General features: G+C 51.9%; 1 protein-coding gene across 1 annotated transcript; it reads right to left on the reverse strand.

The window, feature by feature from the left end:
* Positions 1-2,483: 2,483 nt before the first annotated feature.
* Positions 2,484-12,399, reverse strand: TRIB3 (tribbles pseudokinase 3). The gene is made up of 4 exons (XM_060614530.3): positions 12,179-12,399; positions 7,739-8,029; positions 5,672-5,964; positions 2,484-3,738 (listed from the first exon to the last, which is right to left on the reverse strand). The coding sequence occupies exons 2-4, from the start codon at positions 8,027-8,029 to the stop codon at positions 3,246-3,248; spliced, it is 1,077 nt and encodes a 358-aa protein (XP_060470513.1). The 5' UTR covers positions 12,179-12,399; the 3' UTR covers positions 2,484-3,245.
* Positions 12,400-24,450: the final 12,051 nt, after the last annotated feature.

The following is a 24,450-nucleotide window of genomic DNA, read 5'->3' on the forward strand; positions in this document are numbered from 1 at the left end:
TCACTGTGGGCGTTTCCAAGCATGCACAGCTCCCCATTGGTCAGAACTGGTCACATGATTGTAAGGTGGGGCAGGGCAGCTAGGGGAGCCCTTGAAGTACTGGGCACGCCCACCGCCCTACCTTAGCCACAAAGAACTCACTAACCGCAGATGTCATTAGTTTTTTATTTGTGTGGTTACTTGTTCCACAGCTGGCTTCTCCATTAGACTGAGTCCATCTGGCATGATGCCCGGCCTAAGCCACCGTCCATAAGAGTGGTTGAATGGCTGGCTAAGCGAGCGAATACATGGTAGGGCAGGCCGCAATACTGTCGTTTGTATTTAGCCCCCAGTTATAGAGAAAATCCCCAGTTAGATTTCCTAGAGCCCCTCACTCGCGATGTACTCAGAATATACTTGCACTACGTTTGATTCTGTAAAAGTTTTATGATGATCATTATCTGGGTATAAATGGAACGTGGAAGTGCTCTGTAACTGCGGCCATGTGCGTTACTTGGGGAGAGTGGATTTTACATTTTTACCTGTCCGTTGACTGAGCAGCCTTGTCAAAAAGTTCCTGCTTCGCGGCAAAACCAGGTGAGTCTTTTTGTCTGTTGTGTCGTCTTGGACGAGTCTTCTGCTCTCTAAACCACATTTTTCTTACCTGTAAAGTGACCGGCGCATTTACCTTACAGGGTCGTCCTGAGAATTAAAGGGGTCTCTAGGTGTAAGCCAGGAGGGGAAAGAGGAAAGCTTGGGGGACTGCCTGCCCCATGAGACCCGAAACACAGCTGGGTCCTGCCCCGGGGAATGCTGGCTGCACACAGATGAGGCTGACTTCTCCCAGTCTATCAGTTAGCTTTCGCCGCCTAACAAAACACCCCAAAACTCAGAGGCTTAAAACAACGATCACTTTATTTAACTCATGATTCTGTGGGTCAGCTGGGCAAGTCTTCCGGCCTCCATTGGCCTGACCGATCTCTGCATTTGCGGACTGGTGGCCGGGTGATCCCGGGATGGCTTTCCTCACATGTCTGCAGCCAGCAGGCTATTGACCTCAGTGCTCCTGCTTTCTCCCACTATCTCCCCTCCCACGTGTAGCGTGAGCCTCGGGGAGGCTGTACCCACCTATAGCTGGGGGATCGGCATGGTTAATTAGCGGGACTGCATTTCCCTTGCTGGTGATTGGTCAGGAAAGGGCAGGTGACCCAGCTCTGGCCAATGAGCTATCTGGGAAAGTCTGTTAGGAGCGCTTCTGGGAAAACTTTGCCCGTCCCGAGAGAGAGCTATGGGGCTCACAGGAACAGCTAACTCTTATGGAGGGTTTAAGTGCTTTACGTGAAATAACTCATTGAACTCCCATGAGTTAGGCACTGTTGCCCTCATCGCAGAGATGAATCATCTCAGGCATAGAATAGGGTGGTTAAGAAGCAGAGGGTCAAACCGCCAGTGAGCGCGGGAGTCAGGATTTAATTCCAGGCAACCTGACTCCAGAATACTGAGTTGTTCGGTACTACAGAGCCGCCCTCCTGCCTCCTCTGGTCGTGGATCACTTATGTGACACCTGGGACTTGCTGTGGCCATTGTGCCAGTAGTCACCAGGGACAACAGAGCAGAGACGGAATGAGCCTGGAGAGCCAGAGTCCTTGCTGACGGTTCTGAGAGCTGAATCAACCAGCCCAGAAGCCCATCCCATCTCCTGACTTCTTGCTTTGTGTGAAATACATTTCCTTCTTTTATTTCTATTATTATTTTTTTATGTTTATTTTTGAGAGAGAGATAGAGAGACAGAGCATAAGCAGGGGAGGGGCAGAGAGAGAGGGAGACACAAACTCCGAAGCAGGCTGCAGGCTCTGAGCTGTCAGCACAGAGCCCAACGCAGGGCTTGAACTCACGAACCATGAGATTAGGACCTGAGCTGAAGTGAGACACTTAACCCACTGAGCCCCCAGGCGCCCCCTTCCTTTATTTATTTATTTTTTGAAGTTTATTTATTTTTAAAAATTGTTTTTTTAACGTTTTATTTATTTTTGAGACAGAGAGAGACAGAACATGAACGGGGGAGGGTCAGAGAGAGAGGGAGACACAGAATCTGAAACAGGCTCCAGGCTCTCAGCCGTCAGCCCAGAGCCCGACGCGGGGCTCGAACTCACGGACTGTGAGATCATGACCTGAGCCGAAGTTGGACGCTCCACCGACTGAGCCACCCAGGCGCCCCTGAAGTTTATTTATTTTGAGACAGGGAGAGAGAGAGAGAATGTGCACGAGTGAGTGGGGGAGGGGCAGAGAGGAGGAGAGGGAGAGAGAGAGAGAGAGAGAGAGAGAGAAAGAGAATCCCAAACAGGCTTCCCACCGTCAGTGCAGAGCCTGACTCGCGACTGGAACTCACGTACTCGGGGCTGGATCATGACCTGAGCCGAGACGTTAAGAGCCCAACGCTCCACCAACTGAACCACCCAGGTGCCGCCATGCCATGAGAGGCTAGAAGGAATGTCCCGGAGACATTAAACTATCTCACCACTCCTTTATTAGGCACAAGGTAAAAATAGATTCTTCTGGCATCCAAAACCCATAGTATTGATCCAAAACCCAGAACAGGGCTTGGGACGTTCCAGGAGGCCAGGGGGAGACGACCATGCCCCCTCCATCCCCCAACTCTGGTGCTCAGGCCAGAGGTGGACAGGCGTGGGCCCTCGCTCCAAACCGCTCCTTGCGTTAGGCGAGGACCAGCCTCATAGTCTGAACTGGGGCTCCTCCAGCCCAGTCCTTGGCTCGGAGAAGAGAGCGGCTGGGAGCCCAATTCCCAGCACAGCCTGGGCTCTGGAGTCCTGAGTTGCAAGGGAGAGGCCAGCAGCCTTTGTTTGGCACAGGGATTTGTGAGAGGCACTGTCCCAGGTCGGAAGTGCCTGGGCACCTGCACGAGTGGATGCGGACACCTGTGCTGAGAGGGCCCAGTGTGGACACCGACCGTGGGCTGGAGATGTGTCGTCCGCAGGAGGTTCGTCTTTTGTTCACTGCGGCGCTCCCAGCACCGAGAACAGGGCTCGGCGCGCAGTGAGCTCCCAGGATTTGTTAAATGCGCAAGCCTGTGTGCACAGGTGTGCGGAACCACACAAGGGTGCATACAGCACACTCCACACATGCCTCCTTTCTCCCTTCTAGAAGGCACTAAGGTTTGGCTCAGTGCAAAAACAAAAAAAGGCGGGAGAGAGCTTGGAGATACCCCAAAGTCAATTCCACTGCTGCAGCTGAGAGTCTAAGGCTACCTAGCCATATAGACCGGCTTCTCTCACCCCCTCCTCTTCCTCGGCCTCCTCCAGCCCCGGCCCTTCAGGGACCACCTGATCGGCCTCCCAGAGGTGGGATCGGGGTGGAGCTGAGGGGATCGGCTTCTCCCGCAGCCAGGGATGCAGCAGGATGCCCGTGGCCGTGAGGCGTTCGGCTGGCTCCCGTCGAAGGAGACAGCGGACCAGGCAGCGAGCGGGAGCCGAGAGGCCCTCGGGCAGGGCAAAGGCACCGCGGCGGATCTTGCCAAAGAGCAGGGCAGGCTCTGAGTCTTGGAAGGGGTAGTGGCCAGCCAGCATGGTGAAGAGCGCCACGCCCAGGCTCCACACATCGGCCGCCTTGCCTGAGTAGGATGCCCGGGAGCTGAGGATTTCAGGTCCCACGTAGGCCGGGCACGCGTGTTTGTCCCACAGGGAGTCGTCGGGCCCGTTCAGCACACAGGCATCCTCCAGGTTCTCCAGCACCAGCTTAGTCCTGTGGCAGGTGGAGAGACAGAAGGGTCACCTCCTATTGGGCCCCCCGTGCCCCAACATGGCCCCACGCTGTCACCCTTAATGGCACCCACTTCCTGAGTGCCTGCTGGCATTTGGCAGAACTGAACCAGTCTTGGGTCGCCCGGGTGGCTCAGTTGGTTAAATGGCCGACTCTTGACCTCGGCTCAGGTCGTGAGCTCATGGTTCGTGAGTTCGAGCCCCGCGTCGGGCTCTGTGCTGATGGCATGGAGCCTGCTTGAGATTCTCCCTGCCTGCCCCTATCCCACTCATGCTGTCTCTCTCAAAATAAATACATTAAAAAAAAAATAATAGTAATAAATAAAAATAAAAAAGAATTGAGCCAGTCCTGTGAGGCTGGTTGACCGACCTCATTTTACACATGAGGAAGCCCAGGCTCAGAGACATTAGTCATTTCTCAAGGCCACAGAGCAATTCAGTTTGAACTAGGACTCTGAGAGGAGCACATTTCCCAGTAGTCCCTTGGAGAGGGGGCTGAGATGGGTGGGGGCCTTAAGGCTCTTCTAAATATTTATTTATTTATTTTAATGTTTATTTATTTTTGAAGGAGAGCGAGAGAGAGACAGAGCATGAGCGCAGGAGGGGCAGAGAGGGAGGGAAACACAGAATCCGAAGCAGGCTCCAGGCTCTGAGCTGTCAGCACAGAGCCCGACGCGGGGCTCGAACTCACGAACCAAACTGTGAGATCATGACCTGAGCGGAAGTCGGACACTTAACTGACTGAGCCACCCAGGAGCCCCCTGACTGGTACTCTTCTAAAGTGTCAAGGTCAAGGAAGACAAGGAAAGACTGAGGAACAGTTTCAGACTGGGGGAGACTAAGGAGTATGACAACTGAATGCAAGCTGGGCTTCTGGACTGGATGCCAGACAGGAAATGAGTATTAGTGGGAAACTAGCGAAATTGAAATCAATCCGTGGTTCAGTGAATAGGTACTAGACCCAGGTTAATTTCTTAGTTTTGATGGTTGTTCTGTGGTTGAGAAGTTAATATTAGGGGAAACTGGGTGAAAACAATATGAAAACTCTTGGCACTATTTTTGCAACTTTTCTGCAAGTCTAAAACTATTTCAAAAAGTTTAAAGGGTACGATGGGGTCACCCTCCTTCCCCCCACCCCCCCCCCCAAAAAAAATCTTGAAATGAAATTCATACTCCTGATGGATGTTCGCATGCACCTGATTGGCTTGGCATGCTCCCTGACACGTCCTGCCCACCCCCCCGGGGGAGTCTAGGGGAGGGGACAGAATGCCAGGTCCCTTTCTGTTCCCTCCCTCCAAAAATCACTGATCCTCAGCATCACAGAAATAGTTCCCATGTGAGGAGCTTCAGGGCCTGTTTTGGCTTGTTGTCTGTGGCCCTGACATCCTGGAAGCATCTTGACAACCTGGCCCTTTCCCCTACCAGTGGGGAAACTGAGGCCCAGAGGCTCCGGGTCACCCAGAGTCAGCAGGTAAGGCCAGCCAGACTCCCGCCTCTCGAGTTTAAGGTGAATTAGGACCTCTCTGGAGTCACCTCTGGGGTCAGTTCCCAGCTCTGCTATATATTTAGCTGGGGGGTCTTGGGCCTTACTTGACTTCTCTGGGCCTGTTTGGTCCCCTGACCTAGAGGAAGCAATATCAGCCCTGCCTCCTATTCGTAAGGATCCCAGCCAAGTCAGACAGGGCAGCCAAGCTGCTCATCGCCGTCGGCTACTGTGACTGTCACAGAGGCAATGCTCCACCTCAGGGGCTTTGCATTCGGTCTGAGTCAACCTTTTCCCGGGACCTGGGCGGAGGTGCTCGTCCAGGCTTCTCCATTCCTTGCGTAAGTTACTTTACCCTCCTGGGCCTCGGTTTCCCCAGCATGGCTCACCTCTCAGGCGTGTCTGTGCGCAGGGTCTCTGTGCCCACACTCACCTCTCCTCGTTGGTGAAGACAAAGCGCCGCAGCTTGAGATCGCGCAGGACCAGGCCGTGCTGGTGACAGTGCGCCAGGGCGGCGGCCATCTGGCGGAAGAGCGCGGCGGCCTCGGGCTCGGGGAGGCGGCGGCGGCGGCGCACCAGGCTGTGCATGTCCCCGTGGGGCCGTGGGAAAAAGGTGTAGAGGTGGCGGGGGCCCGCCACGACGTCGGCCGGCCGCGCCACGTGTCCCCGCGGGGGCAGCCGCGAGTAGGGCTCCAGCACCGCCTGGGCCTCGCGGGCCGGGTACACCTGTGGGCGGGGCGGGGCGTAAGCGCAGGTGGGGGCCGCCCAGCGGACCCCGGCCTGGCCTTGGAAGCAGTCACGGCCAACCATTCAGGCACTGTGTGCTGGGCACTGTGCCACGCGCTCCAGCAAGCCGCTCCACCCGGACGAAGCTGAGAGGCCGCACAGCCAGCGGGTGGCAGGCCTGAGACCTGAATCCGTGCTCCACGGTCTGTGCTCTCAACTGCTACCTTAGACGCCCTTAAACTTCACGCAACTGGGAAATGACAGGGAACCCAAACGGAAATAGCCCAAGGCCGTGGAAATGCAGAAGAGTAGATAGCCCACGAGTCACTTTACGCATAGCATCCCGTGCTCATAGCTACACCGTTCCCTAGGATGCACCGCCTGCCTGCCCTCTCATTCACTCCACAAGCAGATACTGGCGACTGCCTGTGCCGGCCTTGGGGATCCAACCTGGCTGACTGCCGTGGCCCCTGCCCTCCTGATGCCCACGGTCCAATACAGGAGACGAGGAAACAAGCCAACAGACAACATATTTACAAATTCTCATGAGCATCACAAAGGAACCAGAAAGATGCTGGAGGAGAGAATATTTTGGAAGGGGGCACCTACCCGGAAAGGTGTGGTCTAAAAGGGACTCTGGGGAAATGACCTGAATGATTCAGAGATGCCCACGGGATAAGCTTTCCAGGTGAGGGACATGGGCAGTGCAAGGGCCCTGAGGCAAGAAAGTGTTTGAGCCACTTCAGAAAAACCAGCCCAAGATCAGTTCAGCTGGAGTGGGGCAGGGGAGGGAAGGGGGCAGTGGTGAGTGTGGTGAGGGTGTTGGAAAATGTGCTCGGGGCTCTACGGACATCAGATGGAAACCTCCCCACAGCCCTGAAAGGTGTGTTCCGTTTTACCGATGGTGAAACTGATGTTCAGAGAAGGAAGGCCACCTGTCGGAAGCCATACAGCTGACCAGAGGCGGAGCTGGTATACTGACTTTGTCTGCCTTTAAACCCTTCCCATGTTATTTTGGCCATGCCCACACAGAAAATAAAAATAAATAAAGCGCATACATATTTAATTCATGGAAAAAAAAAGTAAGCATATGTTTAAAAAAAAAAAGAAAAGAAAAGAAAACCAAACAGCTGGGTGGCACGGAAGAAAGAATTAAAAAAACAGAGACTACTTTTTTTTGAGTCAGGGTAAACATTCCTGCCTCTGTGCATTTGAACTTGCCTGTCCTGCCGCCGGAATGCTCTTTCCTAGAGACCCACAGGGCTGGCCCCCGCCCCCCCACTCATGTAAGTCACTGCTTGAATGTCACCTCCTCGGAGAGGTCTTCCTGGACTAAAATCACCTGCTCCCCCATAATCCCTGTCCCCCTCTCTTTCAGCTCCCAGCTTTCTCTCCAAAGCACTTACGATCCCCTGGTACATATTTTACTTATTCTCTTGTTTACTGTCCATGTCCTCCACTTAAGCATCGGCTTGATGAGAGCAGGACTCGGTCTGTGTTAGAGCCACAGCAGGGTGCATGGCACGCAGGGTGCTCAGTGAAGGTTTGTTGAATAAATGAATAGGTGATCCTCTACAGACAGGCCGGTGATCCTTCTACACACTGACCAGAAAAGCCTAGGCGATGGGGAAAGCTGGAGGCTCACTGGCTGCTTCCCCAACAAACACAGGAATAAAGTAATATAAGGACCCCTCAGCCCTGGCAATCCTCTAGAGCCAAGGCCCTTTCCAGGCCCCCTGTGATGCTGGGGGAGAATGACCCTGGGGGAACGTACCTTGCAGGTGTACTCGGTGCCTGAGGGGCAGTGCAGGGCCCAGTAGGCCCGGCCACCCTCCTCAGGCTCCAGGAGGACATAGGGCCCAAGACGGGAGGCAGTGGTCCCAGCACAGGCATGGGCTGGAGCAGGAAGTGGGCTCGGGGGCAGCGGGCAGGAGGGCAGCCTGGGCTGGGGCCCGATTCGCGCTTGTTTCCGGATGGGACACTCGGTGTCTAGGTCATTGTCCAACTCCCACCGCTTCCTCCTGGAGGGGGCACCCACAGCAGCAGCCAGAGGGGTGGCTCGCATCTGCGAAGAAGGGAAAAAGCACTGAAGTGAGGCTGTTTGGTGCCCCCCCCCCTTCCCTAGCCTTTATGGAGGAGGACTTGGCAGTGTGCATCTAAGTGACAAACGCCCTTAACCTTGACTGCGTGTCCCGCTTCTGGGGATTTATCCTCCAATTAAAATGCCCACCAAAAAATTAAACATGTCAAGGGCTGTTCATCAGAGCCTTGCATCCAATAGCAAAAGGCAGGAAACACCCCCAAACGTCCAGCAGTATGGGACTGGTTAAACGTCATGATACAAGCCACATGGTGGAATATTATACAGCCCTGGAAAGGGACCAGCAAGCCCTGTACACACCGATATAATGATGTCGGTACACGGTTATCCTGCACTCACGTGATAGAAACCACTAAATGTCCATCATTGGGGAACTGGTTAAATCAATTCTATGTCATCTGTACACAAGAAAACTGTAGCCATTTATGATTAAGAAAACTCTTTAGGGGCACCTGGCTGGCTCAGTCAGTACAGCATGAGACTTTTTTTTTTTTTTTCAGTTTATTTCTTTATTTTGAGAGAGAGAGAGAGGCAGAGAGAAAGAGAGAGACTCTCGGGGCGCCTGGGTGGCTCAGTCGGTTGGGCGTCCGACTTCAGCTCAGGTCACGATCTCGCGGTCTGTGGGTTCGAGCCCCGCGTCAGGCTCTGGGCTGATGGCTCGGAGCCTGGAGCCTGCTTCCGATTCTGTGTCTCCCTCTCTCTCTGCCCCTCCCCCGTTCATGCTGTGTCTCTCTCTGTCTCAAAAATAAATAAAATGTTAAAAAAAAATTAAAAAAAAAAAAAAAGAAAGAGAGAGACTCTCAAGCAGGCTCTGTGCTGTCAGCATAGAGGCCAACATGGGGGTCCATCTCCTGAACCATGAGATCATGACCTGAACCAAATCCAAGAGTCGGATGCTTAACCGACCAAGCCACCCAAGTGCCCTGCATGTGACTCTTGATCTCAGGGTCGTAAATTCAAGACCCAAAATTTTAAAAGCTTACTAAAAGAAGGAAGAAAGAAAGAAAGGAAGGAAGGAAGAGGGAAGGAAAGAAAGAAAGAAAGAAAGAAAGAAAGAAAGAAAGAAAGAGCAAGGAAGGAAGGAAGAGGGAAAGAAACAGAGAAAGAAAGAAAGAAAGAAAGAAAGAAAGAAAGAAAGAAAGAAAGAGAGGGGAAGAAAGAAAGAAAGAAAGAAAGAGCAAGGAAAGAAGGAAGAGGGAAAGAGAGAAAGAAAGAAAGAAAGAAAGAAAGAGAAAGAGCAAGGAAGGAAGGAAGGAAGGAAGGAAGAGGGAAAGAGAGAAAGAAAGAAAGAAAGAAAGAAAGAAAGAAAGAAAGAACAAGGAAGGAAGGAAGGAAGGAAGGAGGGAAGGAAGAGAGAAAGAAAGAAAGAAAGAAAGAAAGAAAGAAAGAAAGAGGGAAAGAAAGAGAGAAAGAAAGAAAGAAAGAAAGAAAGAAAGAAAGAAAGAAAGAAGGAAGAGAGAGGGGCGCCTGGGTGGCTCAGTCGGTTAAGTGTCCGACTCTTGATTTCAGCTCAGGTCATGATCTCATAGTTTGTGAGTTCGAGCCCGCATCAGGCTCCACGCATCAGGCTCCGCACTGACCGTGCAGAGCCTGCTTGGGATTCTCTCTTTCTCTCTGCCCCTCCCCAACTTGTACTCACGCTCTTCTCAAAAATAAAATAAATAAACCTAAAAAAAAGAAAGAAAGAGAAACTCCTTATGTGCTGATTAGAAAAACCTCCAGAGTGAACGGTTAAGTGGAATTTAAAAAAAGCAAAGTGGAGAACTGGCCTTGGCAGTGAGAGGAAGAGAGACTTTGCACTCTATCTTCTGAGTGGTGTAGTGCAGGGAGCTATTACCTGGGGCAGGGAGGGAGGGATGATGAATGAATGAGGAAGGTATGAATGTACATATGAATGCGGGCTCTGGAATGGATATGTTGTCCAGTGCACAAAGCAAGCTGCTATAGGACAAATATACCCTGAGATGATTGAGACGATATCATTCATGTAAAAAACGCCACCAGCATATCAAAAAAAAATGTATCTCCATACTTGCTTATATGTCGGTATGTAAATGCACAAGTTTTGGAAGGACCCAGACTAAACCGGCCACAGTAGCTCCTGACCTCCTGGGAGGCCCAAGAGAGGAAGGGGTTTGGTAGAAAGGCAAGGGCATTTTCAATTTCAGTATTTTTATTTATTCATTTATTTTTTTTTTATTTTATTCTTTAACGTTTATTTATTTTTGAGAAGAGAGAGAGAGAGCATGAACAGGGGAGGGTCAGAGAAAGAGGGAGACACAGCATCTGAAACAGGCTCCAGGCTCTGAGCTATCAGCACAGAGCCCGACGCAGGGCTCGAACTCACGGACGGCGAGATCATGACCTGAGCGGAAGTCGGACGCTCAACCGACTGAGCCACCCAGGCGCCCCTCAATTTCAGTATTTTAAAATAAAGATCCTGCACTCATTTATGGCTTGAGTATTTCAAAAATGAGTGTATTTCTTTTTTTGTTTTTTCAAATGTGAACTTTACTATTGCCTGATGACTCAAAGCTATCAGAATCACAGGTCCAGAGTTAGTCAACAATAGACAGTGCAGTTTCACCATCAGGTAAGAAGTAAGGCAAGGAGGGGATGTCTCTCAAAGGCGGTAAGATTCATTCATTCAGTTATGGAGGAAGCCATCCTCCCCCCCGGGGTGGGGTGGGGAACGCAGCTGTATAACTGTGTGGTGGGTGGAGGAGAGGGCACTGGCATGCCAGAGCAGGGAGGTTCTCTCCTGGATCTATCTGCCTACCCATTCAGGCTCCAGATGAGGGACACGGAGCCAAGGTATAAGACATTAGAGGGAGATAGACTTCAGCCCCGGTAAAGACTTTCCCGAAGGTCTGAGCCAGGATCAATGGGGAAACATCACTCAGAGTCGGTTCTCAGACTGAGGACCACCTACTCCCAAGTCCGAGCGAGCGGTGGGCTGCCTTGGGAGGGAGGCAGGGAGACCTCAAATGGCGTGCAAGGCCATAATCCCAACGTAGTAAGAATGCAACAGCGGGTGGCTGTAGTCAGACATTCCCAGGTTCGAATCCTGGCCCAGACCCGGCCTGGCAGGGGTAGCCCTGGGCAATGGAGGCTGCCCCTAACACCCACCTCTTGCTGTTCCCTGACGCCTCTGGCGGAATAAGGGCAGGTCATACCAAACACACACTCACAGAACCCAGAGCAGACAGCTGTACACACGCCCCTCAAAAACACAGTTTGTCCAAGCCGGCCAGCTGCGACACCACATCCAGGGCAGAGAGGGGCACACACATCATTAAGGGACACACACCTCGTCGTCCTTGGGCAAGCGGGCAGGCATACACACGCAGAGCCCTCCCAACTCTCCCACTCACCACTGACCGATACCTGTAAGGTCACAGGCAAGGTCTGACACGTGCCCCACCCCCTAGACGGCCCCGCCCCGCCTGCCGCCGCCGGGCTCCTCCCGTGGGAGCGGAAGCGGCGGGCCGCGCGTGTCCCGAGGCAGAAGATTCAGCGGAAACCGAGCAGCGGGAGGGGGAGAGGCGAGGAAAGGAGGCTGGGCCCCAGGGCTGTGAGAAGGGGCGGACCGGGGCCCTCCTCGTTCCTCACGCCCCAGAGTCTGCAGGGACGAAACGCAAGCGCGCACGGTGCAACCCGCAACCCGCAGCCGCAGCGCCAGGTGCATACCTGCGGCCGACGCCCCGCACGCTCCGGGGGTCCCGCACCCCGCGCGCTGCACCCTCGCTCCCTCTCCCCCTGCATCTGCCCCCAAGGTACCCGAGCCCGGCCCCAGCACAGCCCACACCTGCCACCGGCTCCTCGCGGCTCTGACCGTGCGCCGAGACACATCCGCTCCAACCCCGCAGGCCCACGCGGATCCCGCACACACACCCCAGAGGGACACAGACCCTACGCGGTCCCCGGCGTCCCCCGCGGGCCCCTCACACACACGCCTCCCCCGCCCCACGCTCGCCTCCCGGGGCCACACGCCCGCACCTCTGTCCCCTGCTCCCTCCGCCCCCAGGATATGCTCTACCTTCGCGGGTCCGCACCCTCCAACCCGTCCGCCCCCGACCCCCGGCCCGACCCCTCTCCGGCCCCGCAGGGTACCTTGCCCGGGCGTGCGGCGGGATCCTGAGTCTCCGGGGCACTCCCACGTGGCCGGGGGCCCGCTGCGACGCGGCTGCGCTCGGGACCCCGGTCCCCGCAGCCGGACACGTGTGGAGCCGCCGCCGCTTCCGCTGCGAGTGTCTCCCGGCTCCAGAGCCGGCTCCGGCCCGGGCCCGGGTGATGCAAACCTGCGCTAATCCGCCGTCGCCTGATGCGCTCCAGCCCGGGATTGCAACATCCCGCGCGCTCCGCCCCCTGGGGGAGGGGGGGGGGTCACCGCCCCGGCGCGCCCCGCCCCCCACGGGTGTCTCGGCTCCACCCCCTCCCCCACCTGCCCCGCGCAGACACCAGCCACTGGCTCTCCCTCCTTCCTTGGAAAGAGCATTTTGCTTTTCTGAGCCTCAGTCTCCCCATATGCGAAATGGGGAGAACGTCCTTCCTTCTCAGGATGCAGAGGAGAAAAAGAGCAAACCGTGACAGTTCCCCGGGTGCTTTCCTGTTTTATAAAGTACCTTCCCACCAATGCTTTATTAACCTTTAGGAGGACTCTGGGCAGGCAGGAAGCTCCGCTCGCCCCATCCTAGCCCGAGGCCCAGGCATGGGAAAGCAGCCCGGGAGTTTTGCAAAGACCTCAGACTTTAAGATCTGAGTTGCGGGGCTCAGAAGAACCGATGTGGTCCCCCGGGGAGGCCTGGGGTCGGGCAGGCGTCACAGCGTCCACTGGATACAGGCAGCGCAGCCTAATGATTAAGAGCCAGCGCCCTAGACCCAACCTGCCTAAGAGCGCACCCCACCTTTGCGCCGACGCACTGTGCAACCTCAGGAAAGTTACTTAAAACCCTGCTAGAGCCGAAAATCCCTCCTCTGTAAAATGGGCTTATAGGAGTACTCACTTCATAAGGTTTTCGCTTGGACAAAATGCTTAGAAGTAGATGGCACAACCTAAGTGTTCAATAAATAGAATAGAGGCTCGGGGAGGGGAAGTCACCCCATAACAGGACTTACACCCCAAGCCTAAGAGACCCTGGTGCCACTTCCTATTTGGTGAAGCATCCCCGTGCAGCCCCAGGGATCCAGTACCTTTCTTGCAAATCCCTTTTAGGTCTTGATGTCTCTGAACGCACCAGTGTCAAAAAATAGCTTCTCCAGGAAGAGGTTGGATGGCGTTGGAAAGGTGGGTGAAGCTCCCTCTGTTGCTCAGGTTCCAGAACCCCAGGGACCAGCTCACCTGTGTTTCAGGAATTTCAGGGCACACCAGGGGACTCTGGGATCTCATTTAACCCTGGAGACTCCCCCGCCAGGGAGGAACTAGTGAACTCATTTTCTACCCCTGGGAAGTCTAGACTCAGGTCGAAAATCCCTCAGCAGTAAGGGACAAAGAAAAGTGGAATTGGTTGTTTTCTCTGTGCAGCCAGCACTGTGCTGGGTTTGCTCATACATTCCTTACTTTGTTCATGCTGTATGAGACCCTGTTCTAAGTGCTGGGGACTCAGCAGTGACAAGAGTGACCCATCCCTGCCCTCACAGTTCTTATAAATCAGTGGGAAGACAGACCATTATCAAGAAAATGAAATCAATAACCAAGATCATTTAAAATTCAGTATACATGTCATGTGTTTTCTTGAATAAACAAAGAGGATAGATTTGTCCTGTAGCACAGACGACTGAGGGGTGGCTATTTTCATTGGGGCTCGTCAAGAAGGTGATGTTTACACTAAGATCTTACGGAAGAGACGGGCTGAGGATGCAAAGATCTGAGGGGACATAGAAAAAGTAACCGCAAAGACCCCGAGGCACCTAATGAACCATGAGATGAACACTATGACCTTTATTCTACAGATGAGTGACGGTGAGAGGTTTACCCAAAAGCACCTACCTCGTGGTATGAAGCAGATTTGAGATTTGAACCTGGGGCAGCTAATGCCAATGCTTATACCGTCCAGGGACATTTTACAAGCTTTGCCACCCGGCAGCCTCCACCTGGACCAGTGGATATGGCTCCTGGAACTGCACCCTGGGAATGACTCCCCAGGTTTAGGAGGGCCTTGTCACATTTGGGGGGGGGGATCAAATCCTGGTTTTCTAGACCAATGGAACATAAAATATAAACCACATAATGTAGGATTACATTTTCTAGTCATGCATTAAAGAATACAAAGAGGGGCACCTGGGTGGTTCTGTTGGTTAAGCATCTGACTCTTGATTTTGGCTCAGGTCATGATCCCTGGGGTGGAGGGATTGGGGCCCCCCTCCCCCTGCCGCAGGAGCCCTGCTTTGAGCCCCACCTCCAGCTCCCTCAGCTGATAATGGAGCCTTCCTTAGATTCTCTCTTTCTCTGCCCCTCTCTCCCTGCTCTCTCTCTCTCTCTCAAATAATTTTTTTTTAATTTAAAGAAGAATAAAAAGAAACAGGTGAGGGGCACCCGGATGGCTCAGTCAGCGGAATTTGTGACTCTTGATCTCAAGGTTGTAAGTTCGAGTCTCATGTTGGGCGTAGAGATTGCTTTAAAAAAAAAAAAATCTTAAAAAAAAAAACAGGTGAAACTAACATTAATAATATATTCAATTATCCAATATATCTAGCATGTGATCATCTCAACAAATAATTACGAAATTATTAATGATATACTCTAAAATTTTTTTTCCCCGCTAATGTCTTCAATATCCGGTGTTTTATACTTTGGAAACAAATCGGAACAGAAGCTAAATTGTGAGGGCTTAAAGTAAAATGCTGTGTAGCCCCGCGTAGGGCTCTGTGCTGACAGCTTGGAGCCTGGATCCTGTTTCAGATTCTATGTCTCCCTCTCTCTGACCCTCCCCCGTTCATGCTCTGTCTCTCTCTGTCTCAAAAATAAATAAACGTTAAAAAAAAAATTAAAAAAAAAAAAAAGAAAGAAACGCAGCCTCCTTGGGGTGCCTGGGGGCTCAGTAGGTTGATCATCTGACTCTTGGTTTCAGTTCAGGCCATGATCTCACTGTTGGTGGGATTGAATCCCGTGTCCAGCTCTGTGCTGACAGTGTCTCTGTGCTGACAGTGTGGAGCTTGCTTGGGATTCTCTCTCTCTCTCTCTCTCTCTCTCTCTCTCTCTCTCTCTGCCCCTCCTCAGCTGGTGATCTCTCTCTCTCTCATTCCCTCTCAAAATAAATAACAATTAAAAAAAACCTTAGAAAAGAAAGAAACACAACCAGCTGGGCTCAGAAACCAGGGTAGGGGGATGTTCTAAGCCTGGAGCGAAGGAAATTCACGAAAGCCAAATTCTCTCTCTAGGAAAGTGCCCACGGTTTGCATTTAACTGGGGAAGGGAGCTGGTCACCATTTATTTTCTTTACATTTTAACGAATACTTAGACAGCATTTATATTCCAAACACTTCACAGGTATTAAGTCATGTGATTCTCATGACGAACCTATGAAGTAGGTGCTATTATTATCCCCATTTTGTGGATGAGGAACCTGAGGCACAGAGAGCTTAAGTAATTTACCTAAAATCTCATCACTTGGAAGTGGTGAGATTTGAACCCGGGAAATGGGATCTGACTTGAGGGTGCCTTAGTGCATTTAATCCTGAGGACTACCATGCTAGGAAAGGTGTAATTAATCCCACTTTATAGGCGTGGAAACTGAGGCTCAAGGCTATTTGGCATCTATGCTGTAAACCCAACAGGTCTTAACTTCTTTGCTATTCTCCCTGGATCAGGTACCAAGAGTTCTTGCTCTAGGGTGCTACTCATTGTGGTAGCCGTTTACTACACGAAGCTATTGAGCATTTAAAATATGGCTAAGAGGCTGAAAATTTGCACGTGATTTAACTTTAATTCTAAAGCAAGTAAAACATGTTGTCCACTAAACACAATTTAATTGTCTTGGTAGAACAGCATTTTACTTTTTTTTTTTTTTAATTTATTTATTTTTGAGACAGGGAGAGACAGAGCATGAACAGGGGAGGGTCAGAGAGAGGGAGACACAGAATCTGAAACAGGCTCCAGGCTCTGAGCTGGCAGCACAGAGCCCGACGCAGGGCTCGAACTCACTGACCGAGAGATCATGACCTGAGCCGAAGTCGGACGCTCAACCGACTGAGCCACCCAGGCGCCCCAAGGAGGCTGCGTTTCTATTTGCTGTAATTCTGCTGGCCCTCAGCTCTGCGCGCAGGGACACAGAGGCTGTGCTCCAAGGGAGAAGAGGCGTGGGGGTCCAAGGGCAAATGACAGCAGCTGCTGGCCTCCTTCCTTTCCACCCCAGCTGGCTGGTGCCCGCCACATGCCTGGAATCCCACCACAGGTGTCCTTAAAGCTTCCATCTTTAAAAGTTCCTCCCACAGAAGTGGAAAAATGCCTTAGCGCGCTGGTTGGATCCCAGGTCTGGCTAAAGCCACCCATCCCGATCCCGTGAGATGGTGGGCAAGTCACATCCCCTTTGGCGGTCTTACTGTTCTTCCCTGGGAAATAGGAAAAGAGAGTTGGATTAGGTCAGTGTTTTCCAAAACATAAAACGTACACCAATGGGGTTTTAGGGTCTCAAGACTCTATGACATAACACCGACTATCGCAATATAGGCATTTCCTTTTGATTTTCTTCCTGTTCCTCCCATTACTAGGGAGAAAGTCTCATGTAACGGCTTCTATGTCTTTGACGCCTCACTTGTTAAGGAAAGGAGAGCAGGCTCTGTTCAGAGCCTTCAGCAAGAGACAGGACTTAGCTAGAATCTAAGAATCTTCTTGCTTGTTCTTATATTCAGTTTTATGGTCACTTTCTCTTTATGGAAACTGATAGCGGCTTTCCATTTGAGGTTAGTGATTAAAATTTTCCATTTGAAAGAAATTTCCCTAAGTTTTTATTTTATTTTTTTTCATTTTTATTTTATTTATTTTTAGTTTAGTTTAGTTTTTAACGTGAAACTTATTGCCAAATTGGTTTCCATACATCCCTAAGTTTTTAAAAATGAGCTGACTGCAAGAAAAACCTTACAGAACCCATAATACAAATGGGTAAACGGATCTGAGTCAACGGATTTGGGAATGGCGGTGGCTGATTCAAAGGTTGCAGCTCTCAGCTCTGCTGGGGGAGCCCTTAGGAGACGACTGGGCACCTCCTTCTTCTCTGGGGCTTTGCAGAGATCCTTCATCATCCGAATCTGTCTCAGGCCAGGCCCCAGGAAAGGCTGGAAGGTCAGTGCCTGGGCACAACATCAGCCCAGCAGGGGTCCACTGACAGTCACAGCCCTGCTGGGCCATCTGGCTCTGTCCTCTGAGCTTGGGAGTGTGATTCTTTGCCCTTGGACGCAGCGTGGCCCTGTGTGGATGCTCCCCTTCCATCATCTTACTGCACCCTGAAACTTCCCCACCCAGTTCTTGTTTTCATGCCTGGAGGCAGATGAGGAAACTGGGGCTCAGAGAGATGACATCACTAGTCTATGGAGGTAGTGAGATTAGCAGCCAGTCAGTCTGGCTCAAAGCCCAGGTGTCCTTTGTCTACGGCTTTGTGCCTTCTCCTTGGCCTTCTCCCTACCTGCATGACCCTGGGCAAGTCATTTAGCCACTGAGACCCAGAGCCCTCGTCTATAAAATGGAATTGACATCTATCCTCCTGAGAGGGGTGTTGAACAGCATCTTGCAGCTGGGAACTGTTACTGGATTCAGTGGAGGGTTAAATGAGTTAATACAAGGTGCTTAGAAGAGTTCCTGGCACAGGGTAAGCACTTGATGGTAGGTGGCTAACTTACCACAAAGTGGTAGTTTCCACAAAGCCAAAGCCTAAGATGCCATCTCTCAACCCCTTCCCCGCCCCCCCCCCCCCCAACACACACCCTTGGAGAGCTGAGGGTGAAGGGAGAGGTAGGGACATATTTCCTGAGCATCCCCCATGTGGCCAGCCTGGGCTGTGCCCTTCGTCTGCTTTCTCATACAATCCTGACCACAACCCTGTGAGCTAAGGACGAATTTATGCTCTTTTGACAAGTGAGAAAACCAGGTGTCAGAGAGGAGAAGTAACCAGCCCCGGATCACACAGCAAGCCAGAGGGGTTTGAGCCCAGGTCTGTATGGTTCCAAAGCCCTCGCCGTTGGCTGTTTCAGGAGCCTCCACCAGATCGGTCAGAAGTTCCTGGGGAAGTCCCATGCCTCCCTCAAAGGGTGAAGGGTGCTCTCCCCCAGTTGGTGGCAGGAGGAGCCAGAGACGGCAGGAGGAAAGCTGGGTTGCAGTTCTGACCTTGCAGCTGCCGGTTGGATGACCTTAGGCAGCCTCCAGTCCCTCTCCGGGCTCAGCCACATAATTACGGCTTTGTGTGTATTGGAGGTGGGGCTCTGGAACCTTCCAGAGATCCTCATTCTCTTCTTTGCCTTCCCGCTGGGAGGAGGAGGGAGCCCCAGATCCGAGTCCTCCCAATACTGGAGTCTTTGCTGAGTCATCCGATCCCTGCCCTGCCTTCCTTCCCCCCTGCCTGCTTCCTGCTGGCTCTGAAGCCGTCAGGGCCAGGAAGGAAAGGGATCGTGTGTTTGAATCAGGCCACTGTCCAGCCCTTCCGTTTCTGGGAAAAGCTTGAGGAGCGGGGTGGGGAGCAGGAGGGGGTACTGAGGTGTTCAGCCAGCTGCCAGTTGCATCAGAAAGCCTTGTGCAAGGTGCCCTCCCAGGTCGGGCACAGAGCCCTGCCCCATAGCCCCTACACCGACCCTGGTCTCCTGGGTGCCAGAATGAGGACTGCTAGGCCTTGTGGGGACACTGAGCCAGGCCTGGCCTGCATGGAGTGGCAGGAGGGAAGACAGGGTTCGGGGCAGGTGCTACTCATCTACCTGGATGATGGCACTTTAGACTGGTCCGGAGCCAACCCATCCACTTTGTCCCTGGAGAAAGCCAAGACTAGGCCAGTGCCCTGGATACTGACTGAGCCCTGATCCTTGACTCTGGTCATAGACTGAGCCCTGTTCCAGACTTTACACTCTTACTGAACTCTAACCTAAAAACTTGGACGGAGACTGAGCCCCCATCACTGCTGACAGCCACAGCTAAATCCTGACCCTGGCCCCAAACCAAGCACTGACTTGGTCACTGAAGAGGCACCCACTTTTTCCCATCCTGACCCTTGACCTAAATTGCAATTCCTGCTCATGACTGAGTTACAATCCTCCAGGCAGACTTAGCTCTAATCCTTTACCCCTGACTCCAGTGCCCCAGATAAACCCCCAACTGGAGCCCTAGGCCTGGTCTGTCAAGAATCAAGAGTGGTGCTCAGGCCCAGAAGTCAAGAGCTTGGCACTTGGGTGCCTGGGGGGCTCAGTTGGTTGGCGTCCCGCTCTTGGTTTCGGCTCAGGTCATGATCTCACGGCTCATGCGTTTGAGCCCCGCGTTGGGCTGGAGTCTGCTCAGGATTCACTCTGTCTCCCCCTCTCTCACTGCCCCTCCCCTACTCTCACTCTCTCTCTCAAAATAAATAAAGTTAAAGAAAAAAAGAGCTTGGCACTTGCTGGTCTCCCTTCTGGCAGTCTCACCACCACATCCCCTCCCCGCACCACCCCCCCGCCGGCCCCCCTGCAAGGTTGAGGACGGCCAAAGGGCTGGATTGAACCACAAACCACAGCTCCATGGAGGTGTCCTCTGAGTAGCCCAAGACTGTGACTCAGCAGGGTGGGGGCAAGACTTGGAGTCAAGCAGGGCCATGGGGGATGGGCTAGGGCAGGTGCCGTGTCAGTACAGGGAGAGGGAGGACAGTCTCTCTGAGATTAGAGCTGCAGGTGAAGTGTGGGGAGACCCCGGGGTCTGGAGATGGATGGTGCGTGTGGCCGGCCAGGGCCACTGAGGCAAAGCAGCCCGGTCTAAGTCCTATCCACCTCCAGCTACCCATTTATCGCCCATTTTTCCATCCCTCGTCCATATCATTCTTTCTCAGAACATCCTTTATTCCCTTCATAACACACAATAGAATTTGGAATTTCACATGTATTTAATTATACATAATCATTATATATTAATATTAAATATATTAATTAGATACCATCACATATATATTTTAGATATACATGTTTGTCTCCCCCATGAAACTGTAAGCTCCTTTAGGGCAGGCACCTGCTGGTTGGGCTCACCAGCATATTGGTAAGTGCTCAGTAAATTGTAGCGAAATGGATTAAATCCCTCCACCTATCTATACATCCCTCATCCATCCATCTACCATTTATTTATGACCTATTCCTCACCATCTATCCATTCAACTTTCTCCTACCATTATTCCATCCTTCCATCTACCCTCCATTTGATCATCCATCCATCCATCCATTCATCCATCCACCAGCTACATATCTTTCCAGCATCAATCAAACCATTTATATATTCATTCACTCATTCGTTCATTCATTCATTCATTCAACAACTATGTATTGAATACCCACCTCTATGTCAGGCACTGTTCTAAAGGCTGGGGATATTTCAGTGACAATAACAGATAAAAACGGTGCTTATCTCCCAGTAGAAAGAAGACGTGCAAGGAACAATTAACACAATAAATGCTTACACGATAGGGCATGTTGGAAGGTGCTAGGTGCTAGGGGAACGAAGTAAAAGTAGAATTGTGGGTAAAGAGGATCCTGAGGATCTTAATCAGTAAGGTGGTCCCCCGGATGCCACGAGACTATCTGGAGGACAAGTTGTTCAGGCCAGGGAATCACTTCCGCAAAGCTCTCAAGGGAAGGCTCGACTGGTTTGCTGAGGCCAAAGGGGGTCAGTGTGGCTGGAGTGGAACAGGTGAGGGGAGGTGGTGGTAGATGACGTCATTGCTAATACAGATTTAGACCATCTGGAGCTTTGAAGGCCTTTGAGAAGACTCTGGGGAGAAAGGAGCGGATGTTGCAATAATTCCGTTGGGAAACGCTGGTGGCTCAGAGCAGAGCAGGGGTGAGATGAGATTGGACTCTGGATATATGTAAAAGGTGGGGACAGCAGGGTCGCTGATGTTGCAGATACGGAGAGGAAACGAGAGTTCTCAAGGGTGCCTCCGAGGTTCCTGGGCCTGAACACCTGCAAGTGTGAATCTGCCGTCCGATGAACGGGGCCAGGTGGCAGATCGGAAGGTCAGCTTCGGTTGTGTTGAGTCTGAGATGTCGTCCCAACGTCTTCAAGGAGACGTTGGGCAGGCCATCGGATGTATGCACTGGAGTTCAGGGCAGAGGACTAGGCTGACGACGTACATCTGGAGCCATGGGTAGGAAGGAGCGGACGAGGAAGTAAGGGGGACAGCCATCAGAGTGTGGAGTTCCGGACACCAAGCGAGGAGAAGTGTATCAGGGAGCAGGGAGGGATCAACCATCAAAGGCTGTCGATCAGTCGAGAAGATGAAGACCGAGAATTGAGTGTTGAATTTTGAGTCGTGGTACCCTTGACAACTGCCGTTTCAATGGGTGTGGGATGGGGTGGGCAGGTAGCCACATGATTGAGGTGGATTGAAGAGAGGAGAGGAATTAGAGACAGTGAGAGGATAGACACCTTTTCAAAGACCTTTGCTGCCAAAAGGGGGCTAAAAAAAAATGAGTGGTAGCTGTGGGGAGGGCTGTAGGATCAAGTGAAGGCCATTGTCTTGAAGATCCATCCACTTGCGACTCAGCCATGAATCTATTCAGTTGCCGTCTACCATACGCTATCCATCATGCATCTATCCCAATATCCCTTCCTCACTTGGAAGCTAAGAAACCTGTCCTGAATTTCTACGGGGTACCAACTTCTATGCCCGGGCACTGGAGTTGGGGGCTTGTAGGGCAAGAAACGGGGACCCCGGAATCTGGCACGTAGGAGGTATTCCGTTTAGGTGGATTGGATGATTTAAGACGCAAGGAGACCTGGTGCTCGTCTTCTAGGTGCTGGGTCCAGCAGGAGGACACAGAATGCCTGAGCTGGAGGCATGGTCTGGGTGCCGTATAATGTGAACCAGAGAGGGAAAGCATTTTGCTCCAGGACTCACTGTGCGTCCGTGATGGAACGGAGATTCACACTCAGGCCTCTTGTCTTTTTTTCTCTTCCAGGGTGTTCCGTCCAAGGGGACAGAAGTTAGCTGGGAGCAAGGAGCGTGTAGGAATGTGGCACTTTCGAGAGGATAGATTTTGATTTTGATTTATTTAATTTATTTTTTTAAGTAATCTCTACATCCAACATGGGGCTGAAATTCACAACCCTAAGATCAAGGGTCACGCAGGCTCCACCGACTAAGCCAGCCCGGTGCCCCAGGAGGATAGATTTTTAAATATTTGTATTTATTTCTGTTTTGGCTCAGAACTCAAAAGGTACCAGGGGTAATATTTGAAAAGTCTCCCTCCCATTCCTATCTCCAGCCGCCTACCGCCTCTTTCTGGGGGCAACCAATTTTCTCATGTTTCCTTAAAGACGTAAGGGATGACTATTTTCCCCTTTAAATACAGACGGGAGCATACATTCGCTCCTTCAGATTGCTTTTTTTCTACCTATTTGACAATTTGTCTTGGGGATTATTTCACATCGGTTCAGAAAAAAACTTCCTGGGGGGCGCCTGGGTGGCTCAGTCGGTTAAGCGTCCGACTTTGGCTCAGGTCATGATCTCACAGTTTGTGAGTTCGAGCCCCGCATCAGGCTCTGTGCTCACAGCTCAGAGCCTGGAGCCTGCTTTGTGGATTCTGTCTCCTGCTCTCTCTGCCTCTCCCCCGCTCGTACTCTCTCTCTCAAAAATAAATAAAACATTAACGTTAAATTTTTTTTTTTTTAAAGTTTGGGCATTTGCACTTTTAATGGAACTTTCTGGGTGATCATCCATTGAGAGTGTGCCAATCTACCCCCTGCTAACAGAGCGCGTGACTGCTTGTTTGCCCACAACTTCGACAGCACAGTGCCTTATCAACGTTTTTCGATCTTTACTCATCTGATTCAGAAAAACGAAAGTGTCTTCACGCAGCTTCCGTATGTTTCTCTTGTTCTGATGGACGAATCTTTTCACATTTTACAGGCACAAAGACGGATGGGGAAGAGGAACTTCTCAGGGCCAGCACCTGCCTTGCTGGGCGCTGAGCACCCCGTCTTGGGAGGTGACCCAGCAGAGGTAAGAGGAGGCCAGGTGTTGGCCTGGCAGGGACTAGGCTTCTAAGAACAGTTTCAACTCCCTCTGCTTCCTCCGTTCTCTCCTCCCCCTCCCTCCAGACGTGCTTCGTGGGCTGGCCAGGGTGTCTGTATCTCCACAGGCCACCCCAAAGGTCCTGCCCCCTCCCTTAGGAAACCTCTTCCTTCTTCCTGTCATTTGACCTTTCATTGGCCCAGAGCTTCTGGAATGCTGGGCTAAGGTGACATCTAGCCCTTCTACTTGGCCCCACAAGACGGAGAAAACCATAGAATCGTAGGCTATTTCTGCTACTCTGACACTTAGTGATGGTCAAGCCCACACCCCCTCGTCGTGGGGGGAGGCAGGCAGAGTCGTGTAGCATGTACGTGCCCATGTGCGTATATTGATGTGTATATTCCACGGATGGTATATCTCTGCGGCAGCCTGCAGTCAAGGAAAAAAATGACTGGGTCTGGAGCCTAGCAGGGCCCGAGTTCGAATCCTCGCTTAGCCTCTAACCAGCCATGTTGTTGGAACAGTCATCTGCCCTCTCTGAGCATCAGCTCCCTTTCTTGTGCTTTTTTTTTTAATTAAAAAAATTTTTTTAATCTTTATTTTTGAGAGAGACAGACAGACAGAGTGCGAGGAGGGGAGGAACAGAGAGACAGGGAGGCACAGAGGGAGACACTGAGCTGTCAGCGCAGAGCCCGACGCGGGGCTCGAACCCACAGACCATGAGATCATGACCTGAACCGAAGTCGGCCGCTTAACCGACGGAGCCACCCAGGCGCCCCGCGCTCCCTTTTTTCTAGTTTGTACAAACCAAATTCTTCCTGCCTCAAGGTTTTCATCCTTACTGCTCCATCTGCCTGGAACTTTTCCACATCTTCCCCGCTTCCTCCTCCTCCTTTGGGTCTCAGGTCAAATGTCACCTCCTCAGAGAGGCCCTCCCTGACCACTCATGAAGCATCGGTCTGCCCCAGTCCCTGGGGTCTGTCTCTATTCCGTAACCCTGTCTTAATTTATTCACAGCCCTTGCCAAGGTTTGAGATGACCTCTCCGTGTGTAGTGAATTGTGTATCATCTGTCCCTCCTGCCCCCACCAGAAAGGAAGAACCCAGAAAGCAACAGTGTTGTATCCTTATATCTAGCACAGAGTGGGGGGGAGGGGGCTTACTGGGTGTTCAGTGAATGATTGTCTAGAATGAATGAATGTGAAAGTGCTCAGCATCA

This window comes from Panthera onca, chromosome A3, assembly GCF_046562875.1.
Source record: "Panthera onca isolate mPanOnc1 chromosome A3, mPanOnc1 haplotype 2, whole genome shotgun sequence".
Classification (NCBI taxonomy): domain Eukaryota; kingdom Metazoa; phylum Chordata; class Mammalia; order Carnivora; family Felidae; genus Panthera; species Panthera onca.